General features: G+C 45.8%; 1 protein-coding gene across 6 annotated transcripts in view; it reads right to left on the bottom strand.

Moving 5' to 3' along the window:
* Positions 1-877: 877 nt before the first annotated feature.
* The window catches only part of PPP2R1B (protein phosphatase 2 scaffold subunit Abeta), a 44,851-nt gene continuing 25,249 nt past the window's right edge, over positions 878-20,479 (bottom strand). For 2 of the 6 annotated variants that reach the window (XM_069470911.1, XM_069470913.1), the window contains 5 exons: positions 16,219-16,373; positions 15,692-15,834; positions 15,215-15,306; positions 10,800-10,921; positions 878-1,027 (listed from right to left, as the gene is read on the bottom strand). In XM_069470911.1, coding sequence (XP_069327012.1) covers positions 935-1,027; positions 10,800-10,921; positions 15,215-15,306; positions 15,692-15,834; positions 16,219-16,373 — 605 coding nt within the window. In that variant the 3' untranslated portion in view covers positions 878-934. Of the gene's footprint in view, positions 1,799-10,799; positions 10,922-14,373; positions 14,774-15,214; positions 15,307-15,691; positions 15,835-16,218; positions 16,374-20,479 lie in introns of those variants that run through there. The other 4 variants (XM_069470915.1, XM_069470914.1, XM_069470910.1 and 1 more) reach the window with 3 other exon arrangements.

Below are 20,479 nucleotides of genomic sequence, written 5' to 3'. Positions count from 1 at the left end.
AAAGAACATCATTTCATTTAAGAGATCATTTCACTAAGATCTCTAATGTGTTTTAAGTCTTTGCAAAATAAGCTAGTTATAAAACAGGACTTGATTTGTTTAGACTGAAGGAGGATGTTTTCCCAAAATATACTACAGGAGTGCTGTAATATTTACGAAATTAAAATGCCTTCCAGATTGAAAATGGGGGCCACTCATTTCAGAACTGCAGGAATGGTACAGTTACAGATTGGCATAAACTCCTGCCCCCCAACAAGGCTGTGAGCTGCTTAGCCCAGGAGACCTAGGCGCTGTGGCAGGACAGTGAGGCCGACAGAGGAGGGACTGCGGGTTGGAAGGTTGAGGGACCCAGAGAGAAATGGGGAAGCGGCCAGCAGCAGCCGGGCCCAACAGGAACCGACAGACATGGCGGCAGCTGGACACTTGCCTGGTGACGAGTACGTCCCCTCCTGCTGGAACCTGTGTTGTAAGCTCTATTTGCTTATCTCATTTATTTCAAGCAGAAATCAATAAATTCCATAACCATCTGTATTTACTGAAATGTCAGCTGGTGAGAGGAGACTGGTTCTGTTGGTCAGTGAGGTGTTTGCTCAGCCCTGTCTGATCATCTCTGTTGTTCTGTTCCCTAACGAGTGACCGACGGAAGCTTCCAAGCAGTTCTCTCTTCATAAATACTAAAGTAACACTACAATGGCTTAGTACCACTCTTTTGATGAGAGGCTACTTTGAAATACTGACTTGCTTTCCAGTCTGTTTCACGTTAGCGGTGTGTACACTACTGTATGATAATCGTTAGCTTTATTATCTTGTAAACCAGGCTCCTCTGAAGAGACTTTGGTGAGATGAACATGAGGTAAAAATTTCATTTGGCAAAAAGTGCAATATGTGTGGTACTTTCTTTATTTTTTTATGTTCTTTTTTTAATCCAGGGGTATTAGTCTCTGCTTTGGGACAAATGCACTAGCTCTGCAATTTCCGGTTGGGCAAGTGTGTCTCTAGTATTTACATACAACTGATGTGCTGGTCCCTGTAAGGCAAATAGAGCGTGTTAACACAACAGAAAGAGGGCGGATGTCCTGTTTTTAAATTCCCAGTGAGCTACGCTGACCATCCCCAGCCACCCTCGTAGCACCTCGGCCCCACTGGCCTGCGCTGCCCCTTGCCACCTTGGGAACAGGGACGGAGGCAGAACCCACTGCATGGGGAGACTGTGGCCCACCAGGAGGACCAGAGGTTGGGACTCGGGGACTGTTAGTGCCGATATGGGCAAAACTACTTTTCTGTATCCAACTTTGCCTTCTGAGAAAGTCATGGCCCTTTCTCCCTCCGAAATAAAGAACTTCCAGGCGTGTAGACCGTGGCCTGGAGCCAGTTGAGCTGAGACGGCAGGAGCCCAGGACTGAGCCTCTGGTGAGGTGCAGGCACAGGGCGGCGTGAGCGTGGTGTGTCCTCTGCGTGGCCCTGCAGCCTCAGTCCAGCCCCAGACTCCTCAGTATATTGGGGTCACAGTTTTTCTACTTGGGGTTCCATTTAAAAGTCTCTATCAACAGTTAAACACTTAAGCTCCCTATTGGTTTAAAGAAAATTCATATTCCAGATAACTTTTTCACATTTGACCTCCTTCAGAGACAATACTTAGTGTCATTGTCAACACTGGTCCCAGTGAACAGTTGCTGGGTCCCTGGGCTGGGGCTGACCTTGGCTGCATCTGTACCCCTAAACCGGGCTGCCTCTACTGCCTCCTCGGAAGCCACCCGAGCCGCTCGGTTTCTTTGTGCCTCGACATCAAAGGTAAAAACTGGAGAACAAGCAATAAGTTGGAGTCATCGTATAGGCAGGGAACTTTGATCATTTTGTTACTTCTGGAAATTTTTTACAGAACTTATCTTCAGAATGATGTGTGGAAGACAAGAGCAGTATCATCTGCCTCTGTTCTAAGCTGGACAAAAAACATTTTAAAAATTTATATATCCCTTCTGACAGGTTCCATAGTATGGTCCTCCCTGGCCTGTGGCCCAGGGAAGCGACCGTAATTACAGAGCTCTGTCTGCCCCCTTGTCAGCAGCAGGGTGAGCTCCAGGCCCTTTCTGGCCCCGGAGTCTCTGATCTCCCAGTACCCACTCACGTACTTATTTTACCATTTTTTTTCCCAATTAAGTAGCCTGGCTGCTTCTGGAAGACTCACAGCCATCCTAGTTGCACACCGTCTTTTGTCCACACCTTCTCTAGGCAGATTTCAACACATTTGGCAGATGGAGGCACACGCTAGCGCAGAGATTGAGAAACGGGCAGCAGGACAGCCCATAGACTTAGAGTTTCGATGGGTCCTACCCAGTGGCTTGCCTGTCCACAAGGAGCAATAGCTTATATTTATATGTGAGTTTACCGAGCACTTTCACAAGTAATCTCTTCGAATCCTCACAACAACTCTATGAAATTAGTTGGAAAGTTATTGTCCTTATTTTTCACAGCTGAGGAAACCAAAGCTCTTGGGAGTTTGTGTGACTTATCCAAGGTCACAGAGCTGGTGAGTGGAGGAGCCCGGGACAAGGACTTGGGTTGACTGCCTCCGGTTTTGGTTCTCTAGCTTCTCACTGTGTGAGAAGCCCTCTCTTTCCCCTTCCATCTGACGCTTCTCATAAGCAAACAGCTGTATAAACAAAGCCCCCATTTTGGTCAAGCACAGGGTGAATGTGACATTGTTCCCACAACCTCATTCTCCACTTGACAGCCGCCTGGCTTTGCGGGGGGAGGTGCCCTTCAGGTGACATTGCAGTTGTCCAGGTGGCCCTGCACGGAACAAGGCTGAGAGAGACAAAGACCCCACAGATCGGCCATCCTTTCAGTGTCCAGTTAACTACAGAAGTTTAGGCTCTCGTCAAAGATGTCTAGTTTTTCCAAGTTACACAAAATAATTTCCTATAGAATTATATGGTGGAAGGACACATCCCTCCTCACTTGCCAAGGAGCTCAGTTGCGTGGTATCAGGCCACTACTGCAGGCCGCCAGGTTCAACCCCAGGAAAAGGGGCTGCTCAGAGAAGAGTCACAAACTCAGCCTTTGCCCTGAGGGGGAGTAACGTTTCTTTACAGTCAATCCCATCAAGTAAAAGTGCTTATTAGACACTTTTAGGATTAAAAAAATAACAGCATACTTTATTGAATACTTTGTCTTTTCAGAGCCAAAGTGGGTAGGTAGGGGGGAGCTTTAAAAATAGAAGTACAAAACAACATCCTGGAAAAATATGACCCCAAATGGAATAATGTTACATTAGTAAATACAGATAACTGGGCCTCGCCGCTGGCTGTGTGATGCCTATCTGCTCAAGATTTGCTCAGTCAAGGAAATTCAAGTGGTGAGATCTTCCCACTACTACTGGTAAAAGAAATCTGCCTTCACCAAAGTCTCTGAAGGGGAAAGAAGCAGAGAGAACAGGAAGTTTGCTTCACTTTGGGGGCTGCAGTTTAAGAAATAAAAGGGATACAGAGATATTTGCACTTTGTAGAAAGGGCAAGATTATTGCTTATTTCTGAAGGGAGGAGGGTGATTTTGCTGGATGCTTTGGTCTGTGAAAGAGTTACTTTTGATAAAGTTAATCTAATTGTAGTTATTTTTTCTGTGTTTTTTTTTAAATTAAGAAAAAAATTGGTGAGTTCAATAGCTTTGGTATTTTGAGTGCAAATCACAATAGCTCCAATGTGAAAAAAAATCAAAGTGTAACTTGTCTGTCACTCAATGTTAGAAAATTGCCTAAAATGCAGTGTAATAAATGATCTTTGTACCAAATGGTAATTTAAATGGGGTAATTTTCTGCAAGGAAAATGTACTGTTTTTATGTTTCCAACCCTCTTGAATTAAAATAAAAACAACTTGTTTTCTAAGAGCCTGGGTGATATGAATGTCAGGTTAATGAGATAGAGCCTTGGGTGGAATTTTAAAAGTATGGAAGGTGGCTGTGTTCTCTGAGCTCTGGTGCTCATTTCAGGCTGCAGAAAAGGACAGTGGATAATATATTCTCATTGACGTCAGCAGGGTAAATAATACCTTGCTCTGAATCGCCCGAGTACACGTTGGCCACTGCAGATCGCTGACGGAAGCGCTGCTAACCACAGCCTGCACGGGGACAGGGCCCCGCTGGGCACTGCCTAATGACTGTTCCTTGCTTTCCAGAGTCTCAGGGCAAAGCCCATCAGCCCAGGTAGCCTGGGCAAGGGCCTTGTGCCACCGCAGGAAGGGGAGGGGAGCAGGCTCGTGAGGCTCTTGCCCGGCCCCCCAGGACAGGCAAGCTGCAGGCCAGCGGTGGGGAGGGGCTCTGGGCTGCCAGGAAGGCCGGCAAAAGACACTGCTACTTAGTCACAATGTCACATCTTCTCTGGGGTCTGCCAGGCCTCCACACTGCGCCCATACACACCATGGACTCCCTTACAGGGACAGGCACCCTTTTGAGACCCAACTCCAACACCCTCAGAGGGTGCCAGAGAATCCATTTGCTGAGAAGAGCTGCTCTCCGAATCTGGGCGTTTCAGTGCCAGACCCTGAGTGAAAGGGCAGTTAAATCCTGCTTTCTGGCAGCAGGAGCTCAACTGGGATTTGGCTTCCCTCAGACTATTCCAGTTGAGCCCATGCTATAGAACCGAGACGTTCCGACCCGAGGGATGGGCTGCTGGCTGCAGGGCAAGGGCGCAGCAGGCAGAGCTGACTTGCTGCCGCCCCGCGCCACGCACCACACCGCTCAGTCCTGCCTGAAGTCAGAGGTGTATCCCTTGACTACCCAAGAATTCAGTATCACGGAGTTTCAGTTTTTTTTTAAAGGAAAAGCACTACATTTCAGTAATGATGTTTTGCAAACTTTTCCCTTTCCCACCAAATTTCTCCATTCTTTTTATTCTGTGTTGCCAAAAACAACCTCAATGCCCAGGGCATGGGCAAAAATAACAGACTGGCCAGAACCTCAGCAGCCGGTCAGGTCTCCGGCGCCCAGGGACATCCTGCAGGGCTGCACCCTGTGGGAACCACAGGCCCTGCACTCCACAGCCAGGCCAGGCTCAGGGACAGAACCGGCCGGCATTGCCCACACTGCCCAAGTCGTCCAGAGCGCTCCGTCTCCATGCAGGGTGTGTGTGGACAGGGCCCGAGGCTGCTCCTTTCTGTCCCACCAGATCCTGAGGAATCCCAGTCCCTCTGACATGCTGACAAAAGCATTGGGCTCTCTTCCCCAAAATCATGTACACAGACACACAACTTGGGACATAGAATTTCAGGACAGGTATTGATTCCTGGACCCCATGAGACCCATTCATGGCCCAAGGCTAAGGACCCCCGATTCAGCCTCCACACTTTTCAGAGTTGAAGTTCTTACATGGACCTGTCCTGCCGAGGGGATTCCAGTCCCTCCCTGGGAGGATCCAGGTGAGACGGAGCCTCGCGCTCTGCCTGCACCCTGGGCACTTGGAGGAAGTTCTGGGCTTTGTGTACTAAATTCTGGGTGCTCTGTGGCTACAAAGGAAATGCCACCTGCACAGACCAGAGCTGTCCTGCCCTAGAGGCTGACGACAGCATAGCTCTGCCCTTCTCAGCCAGTGACTTCAAAGGCCACACAGCTCTCAGGGGATGGAATATGGTGCATGGATCATCCTAAGTAATGTCCCTTAGGGGACAGATGTGGGTCTTGACTGAAGCGAAGGGGTTGGGCCCTCACCTTGGACACGGAGCCATCACTGGCATAGCTGCCTCCGCCCGGGTGTGATGCTGTGACCACAACAGAGGCAGGGCGGGTAGCTTGCTAGGTGCCTCCAGCCACTGGGCTTTCTCACAAGCCTTGCTGCCGATGCCTCACTTTGAACACACTACTCGGGGGCTTTCCTAGGGATGACTGACTCAGAGCCTGTCAGAAATTGGCAAAGAGAACGGGTTCCAAGCCAGGCGGAGCATGTGCTGGGCTGAGCGGCCAAGTGCAGTGCCTGGAAAGGAGGAGGGAAGACACTGCGCCATGGGACGCCAACTTCCCTGGAGCTGAGCCCCCAAGACCTAGCCGGGCAGAAAGTTCAGAGAATTCGAGCCTGGAGGAAATGAGGCATTAGGGATGCAGCCTCTTGAAGGGAAAACTGAGTCACTCTCCCCCTCAGGCAGGTTTAGAGAACTCTGACTCAATCTCCCTCCTCACTCCCCAAAGACAAGAAATAAGGGGGCCTGAGGTGCCCCAAAAGGGGCCCGACTGAGAACTCTGAACCTGAGGAGTCGGTCGTTACCACCCCTGGCCCCCCCCCGCCCCAGGTGGCAATGGGACACGACTGAAATGAGGAAAAGCCACTAAGGCCTTTCCTCTAAGCACACCATGCAAGGGAGCCCGAGTTCACGGCCTCCCTGTCTCTCCGGTCTGGGATCCAGTAGAACTGCCTTCTGCTCCCTAGAGAAGCCAAAGTGTTTAGCAGGGTCCCTGTGCCAGCAAAGTGAGGGCCAAAGGGCAGGCAGGCAGCGGGAGGGAACCCAGGGATGAAGGGGCCAGGCAAGGAGCAGGGCTGGGGAGCACAGGTACCCAGCCCTGGGAGAAGCCACCCTGGCCAGGAAGGCCCTCCAGGAAGGGGGGTGCCTACCCCTTCTCTGTCTGGGAGGCGGCAAAGAACCCCTGACCAAGTCCTCAGGCCTCTGGCAGCACTCCCAGCGCTGTCACTAACTTGGGCAAATCACTGCAAAGGCTTGTTAGCGCCAACAGGAACTGGAAACACTGGCTGGCTGACTTAACTCTCAGGTTTTTGTTTTGTTTTGTTTTTTAGAGACAGGGTCTTGCTCTGTCACCCAGGCTGTAGCGCGGTAGCAAGATCAGAGCTCACTGCAGTCTCCACCTCCTGGGCTCAAGCAATCCTCCTGCCTCAGCCTCCTGAGTAGCTGGGACTACAGGTGTGAGCCACCGCACCCGGCTCTTAGCTCCCACGTTATCGTGAGGTCCAAATGCAGCCTGGCATGGCACTGCTCTCTAACATGAAGACTCCCCCAGGCCCCCCAAATGGCTTGTCATAGTATCTCATCCTGCCTGTCCTGCTTTAGCTCCTGACTGTCCCCACACTGGACATAGAAAATGGCTCCTTGCTGCCTGGGAAATCTCTCTTCACAGATGTAACAGTGGTTGTCCTATTCTGACCACCTGCTCCAGGTTAAGAACCAAGAACTTTGACCTAGGATTTCTGAATTTGCAGAAATGAGTTCTGGGTAGCACTAGCCCTCGGTACCATAAACATAAGAACATCCTTAAGAATCTATGTCCCACCTAGGAGGCCTTTTTCATCCCCAACTTTTAGGCCCAACTCCTGGGTGAAGACGGGTTGGAAGGCCTCGGGGAGCCTCCCCGTGCAGACAGCTGCTCGGTTTCCAAGCCCCACAGTGGGGAAGGCCCTGAAAGGCCAGAGCCTGAGGACACTGCTCCAGTGGGCCCTGTGACCAGCCTACTTCTGACATGTCGGTGGACTTCGGGATCGAATTCGCTTAGCTGGAGGCCACTGGGGATGGGATCAAGTGTCCCTGGGCTTTGGTTGTTATTTATTTATTTATTTTTGAGACAGAGTCTCACTGTTGCCCGGGCTAGAGTGCCGTGGCGTCAGCCTAGCTCACAGCAACCTCAAACTCCTGGGCTCAAGCAATCCTCCTGCCTCAGCCTCCCGAGTAGCTGGGACTACAGGCATGCACCACCATGCCCGGCTAATTTTTTCTATATATTTTTAGTTGTTCAGATAATTTCTTTCTATTTTTAGTAGAGACGGCGTCTCGCTCTTGCTCAGGCTGGTCTCAAACTCCTGACCTCGAGCGATCCTCCTGCCTCAGCTTCCCAGAGAGCTAGGATTACAGGCGTGAGCCACCGCACCCGGCCGGGCTTTGGTTTTTGTTGTCAGTCCTCAGGCTGGACTCAGCCTCCTGAGTCTTTCTGGGTTCGAGAGAACTAATCCTCTGGCTCAGAGTTCAGGCCCTTGAGGAGACCCTCAGGGCAACACCTGGGCCCCCTAACCTGCTATATCTGGAAGGACACAGACAAGCAGCCCTTTCCCTGCTCCTGGAAGCTGGCTCCAGTATAAGACAAGGTAACGGAGCTGCAGGATGGTCCCCACGGCAGGCTGGCCACAACAGCCTGGTTCACCAGCAAGAGCGGGTTTAGATGCAGAGAAGAGACAGATGCCAGAAGGCACAGGCCAGAGACCCTAGGGGCCCAGGTGACTCTCTGAGTTTGGGGAAAAGAAAGAAAACAGAGCCGGGTGCAGTGGTGTGCACCTGTACTCCCAGCTACTCTGCAGGCTGAGGCAGGAAGATCACCTGAGCTCAGGAGTTCAAGGCAGCAGTGAGCTATGACCACACCACTGCACCCCAGCCAGGGTGACCAAGCAAGATCCTGTGTCAAAAAAAAAAAAAAAAAAAAAAAAAAAGATAAGAGGAAAAATCAGAAGTAGAAGCAAAAGTAGAAGGAACAAGGGATGCAAAAGGTGAGGTCTTGGCCGAGACTTGGGGTGAAGGGGCTGCCTCTGGTCAGTGTGTGTGCAGGACAAACTGTTTGGATGGAGAGAGAAGAAAAGGAAGAGGAGGGTGGATTCAGTAAGTCAGTGTCTGCAACCATTATTTATGGATGCTTTACTTGATTCTAGTCTCCAAACCTGGGCTCGGCATGGAGACTGAATGTCCCTCACAGCTGCTCCTTCCTGCAATAACAAGACTGACATCACTGTTGTCAGGGAAATGGTGTTTTGATTAAAATCATGTGACAGCTACTTCGTGATTCAATAAACAAATCCCCTGTTAACCCTTGTGTGACGGAGGCCTGCCAGCAACTCTGCCAGAAGGCAACCAGCGGCAGAGCAGCGTGTGGCAGGTGGCCGACGGCGCTCCCGGCAGGTCCTGCATGGGGGGACGCACGCAACTGCCCGCACAGACACCTCTGCAGACTTCAAGGGTGCCAAGGAGGCACCTTTACCAAAAGGAACTGGTTCTCACCCCTTGGGCCGTTTTTCTCTGGGACCTAGTGGTGGCAGGCCCAGCCCGGAGCGACAAATGGCTCCCTGAGGCTACCTGAGAACTGAGGAGAGTTCCCAGGGCTCCCCACAGCTAGGCTGACACTCTCACCCCATTTGGACAGACTGGCGAGTTTGCTACGCACCACAGACGGTGAGGGGTTAAGAACGATTTCTGGTTTGCAATTGGATGACTTCCTGGATCACTCACTTGGCTGCTGGCCCCTGACATGAAGGGCTCTGCCTGGCAACAGCCAAGTCCCTTTCCATCTCACCCTCGGGTCATTTTCCTTAAGTGAAACAAATGCAGGGAAGGCTCCCTGAGTCACCAGGCAGGGGATTTTCTGGATTAAATGAACTGCAGCCTCAGAGGCCTAGCAGCACCAGGCCCCCACTCCTGGAACAGAGTCCCAGGCAGATACCATGTAGCTGGGGGAGATTCACAACCACCTGAAAAACAGAGATGACGGCACCTACCACCTCGGGTTGTCGTGAGGATTAAAAGCGAGTTGGTCGAGTGCTTGACAAGGTGCTGCACAGTTACGGAAACTCAAGGAATGGCAGCTGATACCGTGTCCTCAGCTTGTGGAAGGCCCAGCCGGGGGCCTTCTTCAGAGCTGAGCGAGTGGGCCGTGGGGAGGCCACCTCAACGTTCCACGTTTGTATCAGGTGCATACCATGCGTCTAATGGCATGAGCAGTTGGCCCTGAATTTGTAGGAAAACATAATTCCTTTCTTCCCCTTTAAGTCTACGGTTTAGGTCTGAAAAATATAACACATCCCGCTCTATCAGCCAAGCTCTCTTCCCTAAGGCCAAGTTCTATGAAGTGGACGTGAGGACACGAAGGACTGGCCACCTCAGGCATCTGTCTGTCGGGGTCCCGGGCCTGCCGAGGCTGCCAGCAGCAGTCACCTGCACTTCCTCCCAACACACGGCTGCCGTAGGATCGGCTGGGGCTGCCGCGGACAACAGTGTGCAGCCCGGCAGGAAGGTGAGAACATTCTAAGATACATGACTGCAGTTCAGGGCCTGGACAACTGGGAAAATCGTTCTTGTGGCCTCGGTTCACATAAAATGAAAAGCCATGAGATTTAAAAGGCAGACTTTTTGATGTCAGAATTTTTACTAAGCAAACCCACTGGAGTGGGTGTGAGACTGCCAAATTCTTCCCAACGAACTAAATGCAGCCTGACATCAGCACGGGGAGGCTGAGCCTCTCCGTGCTCCTTTACTGAATGTATCTGTAAATCATAAATCACCTCCTGATGACTGGCCCTGGGGCAGTGTCCAGCACCAACTTAGATTGCTGACCTGAACCTTTTGTACACCTTCTCCATGTAGAGTGGCATCCAATGGGGCTTATAAAACATTTGAACTATTACACAGAAAAACTTGACAGAAACTATTTTTATCTTGAATGGAAATAACTACCTGAGAAGAACTGTAGCAGATCAGCTTCTAGATACTCTGAGGGAAATGGAAGCAGCCCCTGCCTGTAAGCACCTCTGACCTCTGTCCGCTGCCTGGGCCTCGCTGTCTCTGACTGGGGCAAGATGAGAGACGGGAGAGACCTCAAGCCACAGGAGTGACAGAGGTCTGGACAGCGAGCCCACTCCTAGTAAAATATTCCCATGATGCAGACAGCAAAACAGAGCAAGTGGCTTCAAAAATATACCCTCCTGGCCCTTAAAATGGGCCGTCCCCTTGGGGACACAATAAGAGGTACTGCTCCTGCCTGTCCCGCTGCAACTCCCTCAGCACCAGGCCACACTGGCTGCCCTCTCTCGGCCCCAGGCTTCCGAGGCACTTACCTTCCCGGTGTCCTCTCCAGGTACTCTGGGTCTCAGGAAGTGGTTCTTTTCAGCCCCAGGGGCGCTGGGCATTTCACTGTCCTTCACAGGAAAATCTAGCTTCCTCAGCCTTTGTGCCACCACTAGAGATACAGACAGCGGTGCTGTAACTGTCCCTGACCAGGCACATCCCTCCCCAGCCCACTTGTACCTCCTGGCCGGAGGTTGTTCCAGCACCAAGATGGGAAGGCCAGCAACCTGTGAGGACAAGGGCCCCTGGACAGAGAAAGCTGATTCAACTCAGGACCCTACTTAGGGCGCCTTTCCCTCGGGAGCCCTACAGAGTGCTGCCCCACGGGGCCTCATGGTGCCCAGCTGGGTGCTTCCCCACATCCTGGTTATAAAGGGCCTACAAAACCCCTACCAGACAAAAAAGACCCAGCTCCTTTCAGAACTAATAATACCAGCTAAGAGAACAACTCTGGAGAAAGAAATGACTTGGCTTTTCTACGCAACGAGTAATTAAACTCTCTTCATCCTCCAGAAGATTTCCATCTCAACTGAACATTATGTAATTTCCTGGAAACAGCAGGCTCGTGGAGGCAAACGGGATAGTCAGACTATTCTAGGTACAGAGAAGACTGAAGACATGTGAGGGAATAGGAAAGAGAGGAGCAAGGAACTGGATGGAAACAAATACTGGAGAATCAAAGGGAAACAATTACATAACATGGGCCGGCAATCACCTCATCTGTTACAGCAAGGAGAACATGAGGTGACAGGGCCTTCTCCCCCTACAGTTTTATATCCAAGCAGTGGGGAAACAGGAGACTTTAAGATAAGAGTGTCACAATAAAGAAAAGTCAGAGGAATTGAAGCAAAAGGCCAAGAGGACAGGACAAGCACCCAACTTGTTTGGCTGCCCTGCCATCCCTGGCGGGGAATGAAACCAACATGATTTCTATAGGAAAGTACCAGACTTTCAGCTTAGTGACAACACAGCGGTTAATAAAGGAACAAAAGTGCAACAAGAAAGCATTAACACAGCTTAATCACTGGGTCAGGAATGACATGTTTGTTTCCCCTGGAGGTCTGTGCAAGCAAATTGCACAGCAACAGGCTGCCGTCTCTACTGAGTCAGACGTTGTCCAGCAAAGACCCCCAGGGGCCCTGCATCATGGTGGCCAAGCTGTGGTATTTCTGTGAGCAGAGGGCTGCCCATTATTTCAACAAGGCCTCATCAGGCACCACATAGTAACCTTTTTTTTCTTATGAAACAAGATGTATCTTTAGGTTCACATCTTCTTGCCAGCACAGATGGAGAAACAAGATCTGGTCTCTTAAACCTGTTGGGGTAAATCCCACACAAATTGTAGAAAGAAACACAAAGGTGAATTCCACTGTGGCTGAGACATTTTTATTGGCATAGGTTATGTGTGTGTGTGTCTCTGCTTTACTTTCCTAATCAACCAAACAATTGATGTAAACTTACTAGGATGAAAAACAACAGCAACGTATGCTGAAGGCAATCAGAGAAATCCACATAGAACTGTTTCCCTAAGCCAGGGGACTGGAGAAGGGCCACATAAAGCTTGTTTCCTAAGAGCAGAAAAATCTTTAATTATGTCGATGAGAAAATGAGATACAATCTGGTACTTTTGATGACTTGTTCCATGCACGCAACACACCAGAGGACAAATTTTAGAAATTCATTCATAGAATACGTTTTTATTGAGCACCTATTATGCACACCAGACACTGTTCCAGGTGCTGGTGATACAGAAGACAAAACAGACAAAAACCCCTGCCCTTACAGAGCTCCTAGAGCTTATATTCTAGAGAAATCAAGATAGGAAAACTAATCCATGGATAAAATCAACAAAAGAACAACTCTTAATAGTTAACAAAAGGATTCCCTATTACTTAAGTCAGAAAGAAACAATGAAGTCCTTCACCATGACTCCCAAAAGACAGGGCCCCAGCTGAGCTCCATGACCCATGCTTGAGCAATCAAGAGCTATTGTCTCTCCCTTAAACATCCATGCACAGGGTTCCCCCGGGGGATACACAAGGGCCTCTTAAGTCTATCCCCAAACCAATGAAAAGGGCATTTCCAATAAAGAGTAAAGCAATGGTTCCAATGCAAATTGTTTCAAGCATCAAGACAAAGTCTCTCACATGTGAAATTCAATGAAGAGAAACATAACTTGCAGGTCATAAGAAATAAAGAAACATGAAACTAAAATTTAAAATGTTTATAGCATAATAGTTTAAGACATTAAAATGAGAGTGTAGAAAAAGATTTTTTCTTAGGAAAATATTTAATCCCTGGCCCAAAGGTATAAAATGGAAACTTACTACAAGGTAATATGGCAGTCTAAAATGCAGGCAGATAATTTCTGATTTAAAATTTCTGTTCTGTTTTTCTAAGGTATGACAAACTTAAAAGTATTTAGTCAACTTGGATTTATATAATTATTTAATGTACAAAGTTTTATAGGAGTCTTTTGGATCTTCACAAAACAGAACAGGGCTCCTGAGATTTAAGAGGTTATAAATGAAATCAGCAATTCAAAAACCAAAATGAAAACAAGCAACTATATAACAAGATGCACAGAGAGAAAAATAAGCTACAGTAAAACCTCATTAACTAGAATTCATTAGAGATAAGGTCAGTTTGATTAGGTGAAATATATAAATTTTTTTAAAAAATTTAACTCCTCCACAAAATACATACATATGTATGAATAAAGAGTAAACTGAATGTATCTTTAAAAAGGTGTGGCCTCCTACAGATTCTCATGGAAGGACTTATATGATTAAAAAGACTGGTACTTGGCATATCACAGGGCAAGTGGCTGCTTTTTAAAGACAGCTTTAAAACTGTTTAAGTAGTTCAAATGGCTTTCTTAAGTGCTATTAATTTGCTTCAGTAAACTCAGGTTAACTCATTATCTTAAATTTCAGAATTAATGAGGTTTTTACTGTAAAGTAGAAAAACAAACACTTCAAATGATAAGATTCCAGCATCACCCATACTAAAAACATACCAATGAAACTTCAATTTGGAAAGCTACTGTACAATGTAGCAATGTAGCAAGGACCAGATGTTAATACTCCTGAAAACAGAACCAAGAGGAGTAGGAAATCTACTCAGAATTATACCTGTAGTTGTTTCTATACTCATTTGAAATATAAAACTGCAATCTTACAATGAAATAGAACTCCTGCTTATTAGAAAGCACTAAAATAAAAGTTTCTCAGGAAAGAGAGAAGTATTTTTGAATACAGTCACAGTGGTAAGCTGTGGAAATTAAGTGTCAACATCACACATTAGCAGCAAGATGCATCCACACTTAAGGCTTCTGAATGACATGATTACAGTCAAAATCAAGCAAATAAAAACCAAAACAACCAATACATTAACCCTGAGCTTCCACATTCCTGTTTCATGACCCCAATGCAGACCATCATAATCCAGGAAAATGTGGTTTTCACTATTATCAAGTCTCAATGTATCTCCCAAATAGAAAATTTATGCAGTAAGTTATTCTAAACATGTACATTTAACTATGGAATGATGGAGAGAAATCACTACACTCCACGTCTGGATCCAAACCCATCCAGGCTCTGTCCAGAACATTAAGTGGCCGGGGCTGATTAAACAGTGAGGATGCAGGAACCCCGATGGTGCCGGATAAAGCATTAGGACACAGTCGAGATGACTGTACCAAGCGTCAGGAATTGATTAATAAGAATGGCTTTTAAATAATTCTCCCAACAAGGAAGAGCAATAAAAAAAATCCCATTTCATCTTTAAAAGAATCAAGTCACTGAAATTTGATTTCTTCTAAGTTGCTGCCATTTGCTTGGATGAGATCTTGAAGGTTTTCCATATTTTCGCCACCCAGTTTAAGAACACAATGTCTAGAAATCTGTGATAAGAACTTTGTAAAGGCTTTTCCCTTCTGTTCCTCATTAAGCCAACGCAAGAACTGGAAAATTCCAAACAAAATCAGGTTAGTGGTACAGAAAGTTCATGAACGATCTATGTGAATATTAAGCACAACAACAATCATCCTAAAGCATGAGACTAAGAACTTCTCATTGTAGTCATTTTCTTTACTCTGCCAAACTGGAAGTTAAACTTCAAAAATTGATTCAAATCCAAACTAAAAACTGCTTTTACCAGTAAGAAGATCATCTTCCTGTCCAGTCCTAGACATGGAACTGAGGAAATGGCCTGCTCACTTATGAGAGAATGGTGGGCCAAGAAGGTTCTAACAAAGAGGGCACCACTTTCCAGGAACTCACCACCCTCCCTGTCTCCCGTAATGCTTACCACCCACCCTGCCCACTTAACACCACTCACATAATAGGGATAAATCTCAGTTAACCAAAATATAGGATGCAAGGCAGAAAACAGAAATACATACCACTTATAGCTTCCTGTGCAAAGTATTTGACATCCATGTCTTCATCTTGACCTAATTTCTGTAGTACCGGCTTAACTTCCCCCTGCAAAGCACTGAAAATCAAAAGTATTACCTGTGACGGACAGTCTACTGGGCCAGAGAAGTCCTTTATGATATATGTGCTCTATGGTAATTTCTGAAGTCTAAAATTTTAGAAATATTTTAAAACACTTATAAACTTGACAAATATCCAAAATAATTTCTAAAGAAGTTCTCAGCAAAATTAGCTTCAGACAATGATCTACACATATACAGAGCTTAAACAGAAAAGTCAGAGTGGACATCATCAAAAAAGGTTGCTGAAGTACTTTATTATTTTCTTTAAATAAACCCATATCTTAAGTGAAAAATCACTGAACCTAATTTTAGCTATTATTCTCCACTACAAGGTAAAAGTTAAAATATACTTTAAAAACAAGAATAACACTAAAATCTTACTTGGTGTCTAGTATTGGTCCAATTTTTTGTAGAGATTTGGCCACATTGAAACGAACATTTGCTACTTGGTCTCCTGCCATTTTTAATACGATGGGCAGCATTTGCTTAGTGGTTATTTCCTGACCACAGGTTTCAGACAGTGCCTAGAAAAATAAATAAGATGGTACATTTAAAACTCTTATTAGTTTAAAAAATCCAAAAATCTAATGAGACAAATTAATATTTAATAAGAAAATATAATAATTGACTGACAGGAAAATATTTCTAGCTTGAGCATCCAAATGAGGGACACAAGGTAGCAAAGAATCTGAAAATTAGATCAGAATCCACAACTAAACTGCAACTTTTAATATACTACCATAGATTTTAACATGAATTTTAAAATTGACATTTTCTCTTATCTCCTATCTAAATTAATCAGTATAAGCAATATATTCCAAAGAGAAAACAGTATTCAGGATTCAGAAATTGTTGTTAACAAGTGCTTTAATCCCTGAACTTAGCAATAACAGCTACGTTATACTTACATTAATGCAGAATAAAGTGGTCATTCTATGCAAGTAATTAGGATCATTTGCCATTACTAACACTTTCGGAACAATGGTATTTTGGGCCCACTCTGTACCAAACTTCTGAACTAGTTTCATGAGGTTGTTGGTGGCAGCTTCTCGGATGGCATATACTGTAGAAGAGGTCAAAAACACAGTCTCACACTGCTTACTGCTTTATAAACATAACCTAGTTTACTTACATCAGCATCAAACATGGACTAAAAACAAAACCTCTCTGCAAACACTCCACATAGACTCATACTGCAATGACAAGCATGCTCAGCCACGATGCATAATATACTAATTTGTTGTTGTTATAGTTTCAAAATGTATACGTCCAAGGCAAGGGATACAAGGAGCTCATTATATGCATCATCAATTAATTAACAAATATGTGTGACTACTGCATGCTACTTGTTACAAAAAGAACACAGACCAGGAGCAGTAGCTCACGTCTGTAATCCCAGCATTTTGGGAGGCCAAGGTAGGAGGATTGCTTGAGGCCAGGAGTTCAAGACCTGCCTGAGCAACATAACAAGACCCCATCTCTATAAAAAATAAGAAAAATTCGCCAGATGTGGCACGTGCCTGTAGTCCCAGCTACCTGGAAGGCTGAGGGGGGAAGATCTCTGGAGCCCAGGAATTGGAGGTTACAGTGAGATATGATTGTACCACTGCACCCCAGCCTGGTTAACAGAGCAAGACTCCATCCCTAAAAAAAACAGATACTTGTCCTCAAAGGTCATGTACTCTCATCAGAGAAATGAAAGCAAATGCACTCTTGAGAAGTCACAAGGCGTTAGACCAATTAAAATGAAGTATGGCACTGTGTAGTGAAGACTGCAGAGAAGAGTGAACAGGGAGGTCTGGGAAGGCTTCAGGAAAGAAACAGACCTTGCACTGGGCAGTGAAGACTAGGGAGGATTTGTATAAGTAGATAGAAGAGAGGAGTGATTCCTGCAAAGGGTAGAAAAATGTACCCAGGACACAAAGGAAAAAACTGAAACCTGTGAGACTTTAAGGTTAGACAACTGTCTGTGGATGCAGACCATAGAGCATCTTGAAAGCTAAATTTAGACCTGATAAGAAAAACATTGATGGATTTTTAAAGCTAACATGTGACCCAATGGCCAATGTGGTATTTTAGCAAAATTATTCAAGTAGCATCAAGACCAATGAGTCCCAGGAGTTTGAGGTTGCTGTGAGTTAGGCTCACAGCACAGCACTCTAGCCCAGGCAACAGAGCAAGATTCTATCTCCAAAAAAAAAAAAAGGAAAAAGTAAAAAAGAAGACCAATGAGAGGAGAAAGACATCCAGGAGACTATGTAGAGAACACTGTGCTTATCTATACAAGGGCAAATTAAGAACTTCAGACCAACTTGCTTCTTCTCCATTAAAAATGTTTAGGCTGAGATAAGACATCGAATGCCTTCTGTAAATAAATGTGCCTTAAGATCTAATAATTCCCTATAAGATCATTTATCAAAGGCATAATAGATAATAAAGGTCTGAGCTACTATCTTCTCACAATTAGCTGCTATATACAGCAATGAACAAAGACAAGCCTGGTGTCAATTCACAGATCCAGTAAGACTCAAAATCAGGGCCTAGATAAATCGAGGGTGGTAGGTACTGATTCTGTGTTCCATTTCTCTCGCCAGGTGGGCCCAATCCTCCGGGATTATCAACAGGAAGGGCAGGAATAGCTACCCATGCCACAGTCCCAATCCTAGACAATTTATACAAGCCTTCAGACAAGAACTATCCAGCTTTTCCCAGTCCTTGGATTCTTCTGGGCAATGATGTTGAGAACAGGTGAGACAGCATAGATGAGTAACAACACATCTTATCACCAACACTTAAACTGACCAGTCTAAGGAAGAAACGGGCCGTCGGTAATATCCAGAAGCACTCTCTACGGAGCAAGTTAAAGCCAACTGTTTTACCCATAGCACAGATTCTTTCCCTTCACATCCATAGTCTTTGTCTTTGACCCAACTCCCATTCTCTCCTCCCCTTAAGATGGAGCTAGCTAAAGCATGTGTCTTCTCTAATTAATTACTGTTTTTTAATACGTTTGAGCTTTTTCTTATCATCATGCCATTACCATAGCAAGGGAGCCCACTGCCAGAGTAACCAGAGACTGGGCGCACACCTGCTCAGCCTTGACCAAAACCTTAGCTGCCCTGAACTCTACTTGGCCAGATGCCTACTATGTTCTTGGCTCCTCTCAATTCTGTTGTCAAAAGAATGCACACCATTCCACGGTGCTGCCTGTTTTCTCTCCTTGTCTTTCTCTCTCTCTCTCTCTCTCTCTCACCGTTTTCCCCTCAAAATCTGGCTGACTTACAAGGTTTTTTGAATGTTTACCTCACTCTATGCTCACTAACTTTGATACTTTCTCCTATAAAAAATAAATTCCCCTTCTAAATTCCTACCTCTGATCAATACTGTCCACTCAACCACAGGAATATAGGTAATACTTTCTTTCTTATATTTCCCTGGATTTTTTAGAACACTCTTTTACTAGTTTAACAACCAGGAGAAAAAGTTTCAAAAACTCTGATCAGTGATCACTATATACTGCTTATCTAAAACGCAAAAGCAAGACAACAACAAAAGCTCCTGTGATTAATTAAGCATAGAAAAATTTCAGAGCTGCCATTTCATTGATTCAAAGAATGCCTGCAGTTCCCACATCAGCAGTGAAATAAACAAGGGTCTCTCCTGCTTCCAAACTGGAAGAAAAAAATCAGAAAAGAGGAAGGAGTAATTAAGTTGCATAGAGAGAACAATCCTACAGAGAAAGGGTGTCAAGAATTTAATTCTTTGTGGAATATTTATACTTTAAAAGATCCTCAGAATAAAACAGTTTTTTTTTTTTTTTTTTGAGACAGAGTCTCACTCTCTTGCCTGGGCTAGAGTGCCATGGCGTCAGCCTAGCTCACAGCAACCTCAAACTCCTAGGCTCAAGCGATCCTCCCGCCTCAGCCTCCCAGGCAGCTGGGACTACAGGCACACACCACCATGCCCGGCTGATTTTTTCTATTTTTAGTTGTTTGGCTAATTTCTTTCTATTTAGAGTAGAGACGGGGTCTCGCTCTTGCTCATGCTGGTCTTAAACTCCTGAGCTCAAGCAATCCTCCTGCCTCGGCCTCCCAGAGTGCTAGGATTACAGGCATGAGCCACCGCACCCAGCCAATAAAAGTCTTAATCTAGAATCTAGCTTACAAAAAACGGTATAGAGTGATTTGCTGGGATGTGCCATTCCCACTATTTATCAGAAATAATATAAACATTTTGTTTTCAAAGAAAGAAGACTTTCTTTACCATGATTTGCCAAATTTAAGTTTTATTTAAAAAGAAAAAAATAACAGGACATAAAAAGGTAACTTTAGGGAAGAAAAACAGAAAGAAGTCTTCACAATCTAGTTTGAAAACACTGGAAGTATTCACATATATAAGCCCTTGCAGATTTTCACATACTTTTTCACACCTTTCCTCTTCACATTCAATCATATTATCTCTCATATGATACAAATAGGCCTTTAACAAAACCACCTATATGTATAACCAGACCCAAATATCCTCATTCCTCCCAAATATGCAGGCACAAGCACCCACAGATGAACAAAGACATATACTTAATACATACATAAAGTATATGTAAGATACTGTAGAACTGAAACAAGATACCTATTGTATCCACCACCAAAATATGGAACCAATGCTCAAGGACAATGCCACATGAGCCCCCAGGGGCACTCGTCAGAACAGGTCCAAGGCGACACTGAAGCTGCCAAGTCTGGACCTGGGACCTGGTGCAGAGGGTTCATCTTCCACCCACTGCTGGCTGGTATGCAGCTACCCAAGACCTCACCAGAAAGTCCCTGCTCATTCCTGCTGTCCTACCTACCTGCCCTGGGCTCATACCCTCCTAGCATTGTAGCAGTAGTCAGGATGCAAGCAGGAAGCCTTCCTTTCACCAAAACCAGAAATCCAGACCCTCTCTATCCTAGGGCACAACTGGATCTCCCATTCCTAAGAATCTTGTACTGCCCCACTGTATATGATCTTCCCTCTGTCACCTCAAAAAAGCCAAGTAGCCATTTCTTCCAACCTAGGCCTTTCATCTGACTCCAATCCCTGTCCAACCTAGTCTACAGTTGAAGACACCAATAAGAGCACAGTCAAACAAGATGCTGGAATAAAGGAGTAAGGAGATGCATAAAAGAG

This window comes from Eulemur rufifrons, chromosome 6 (genome assembly GCF_041146395.1).
Source record: "Eulemur rufifrons isolate Redbay chromosome 6, OSU_ERuf_1, whole genome shotgun sequence".
Lineage (NCBI taxonomy): Eukaryota > Metazoa > Chordata > Mammalia > Primates > Lemuridae > Eulemur > Eulemur rufifrons.
Note: the sequence above shows the minus strand (reverse complement) of the source record. Positions and strands in the feature narration are given on the sequence as shown.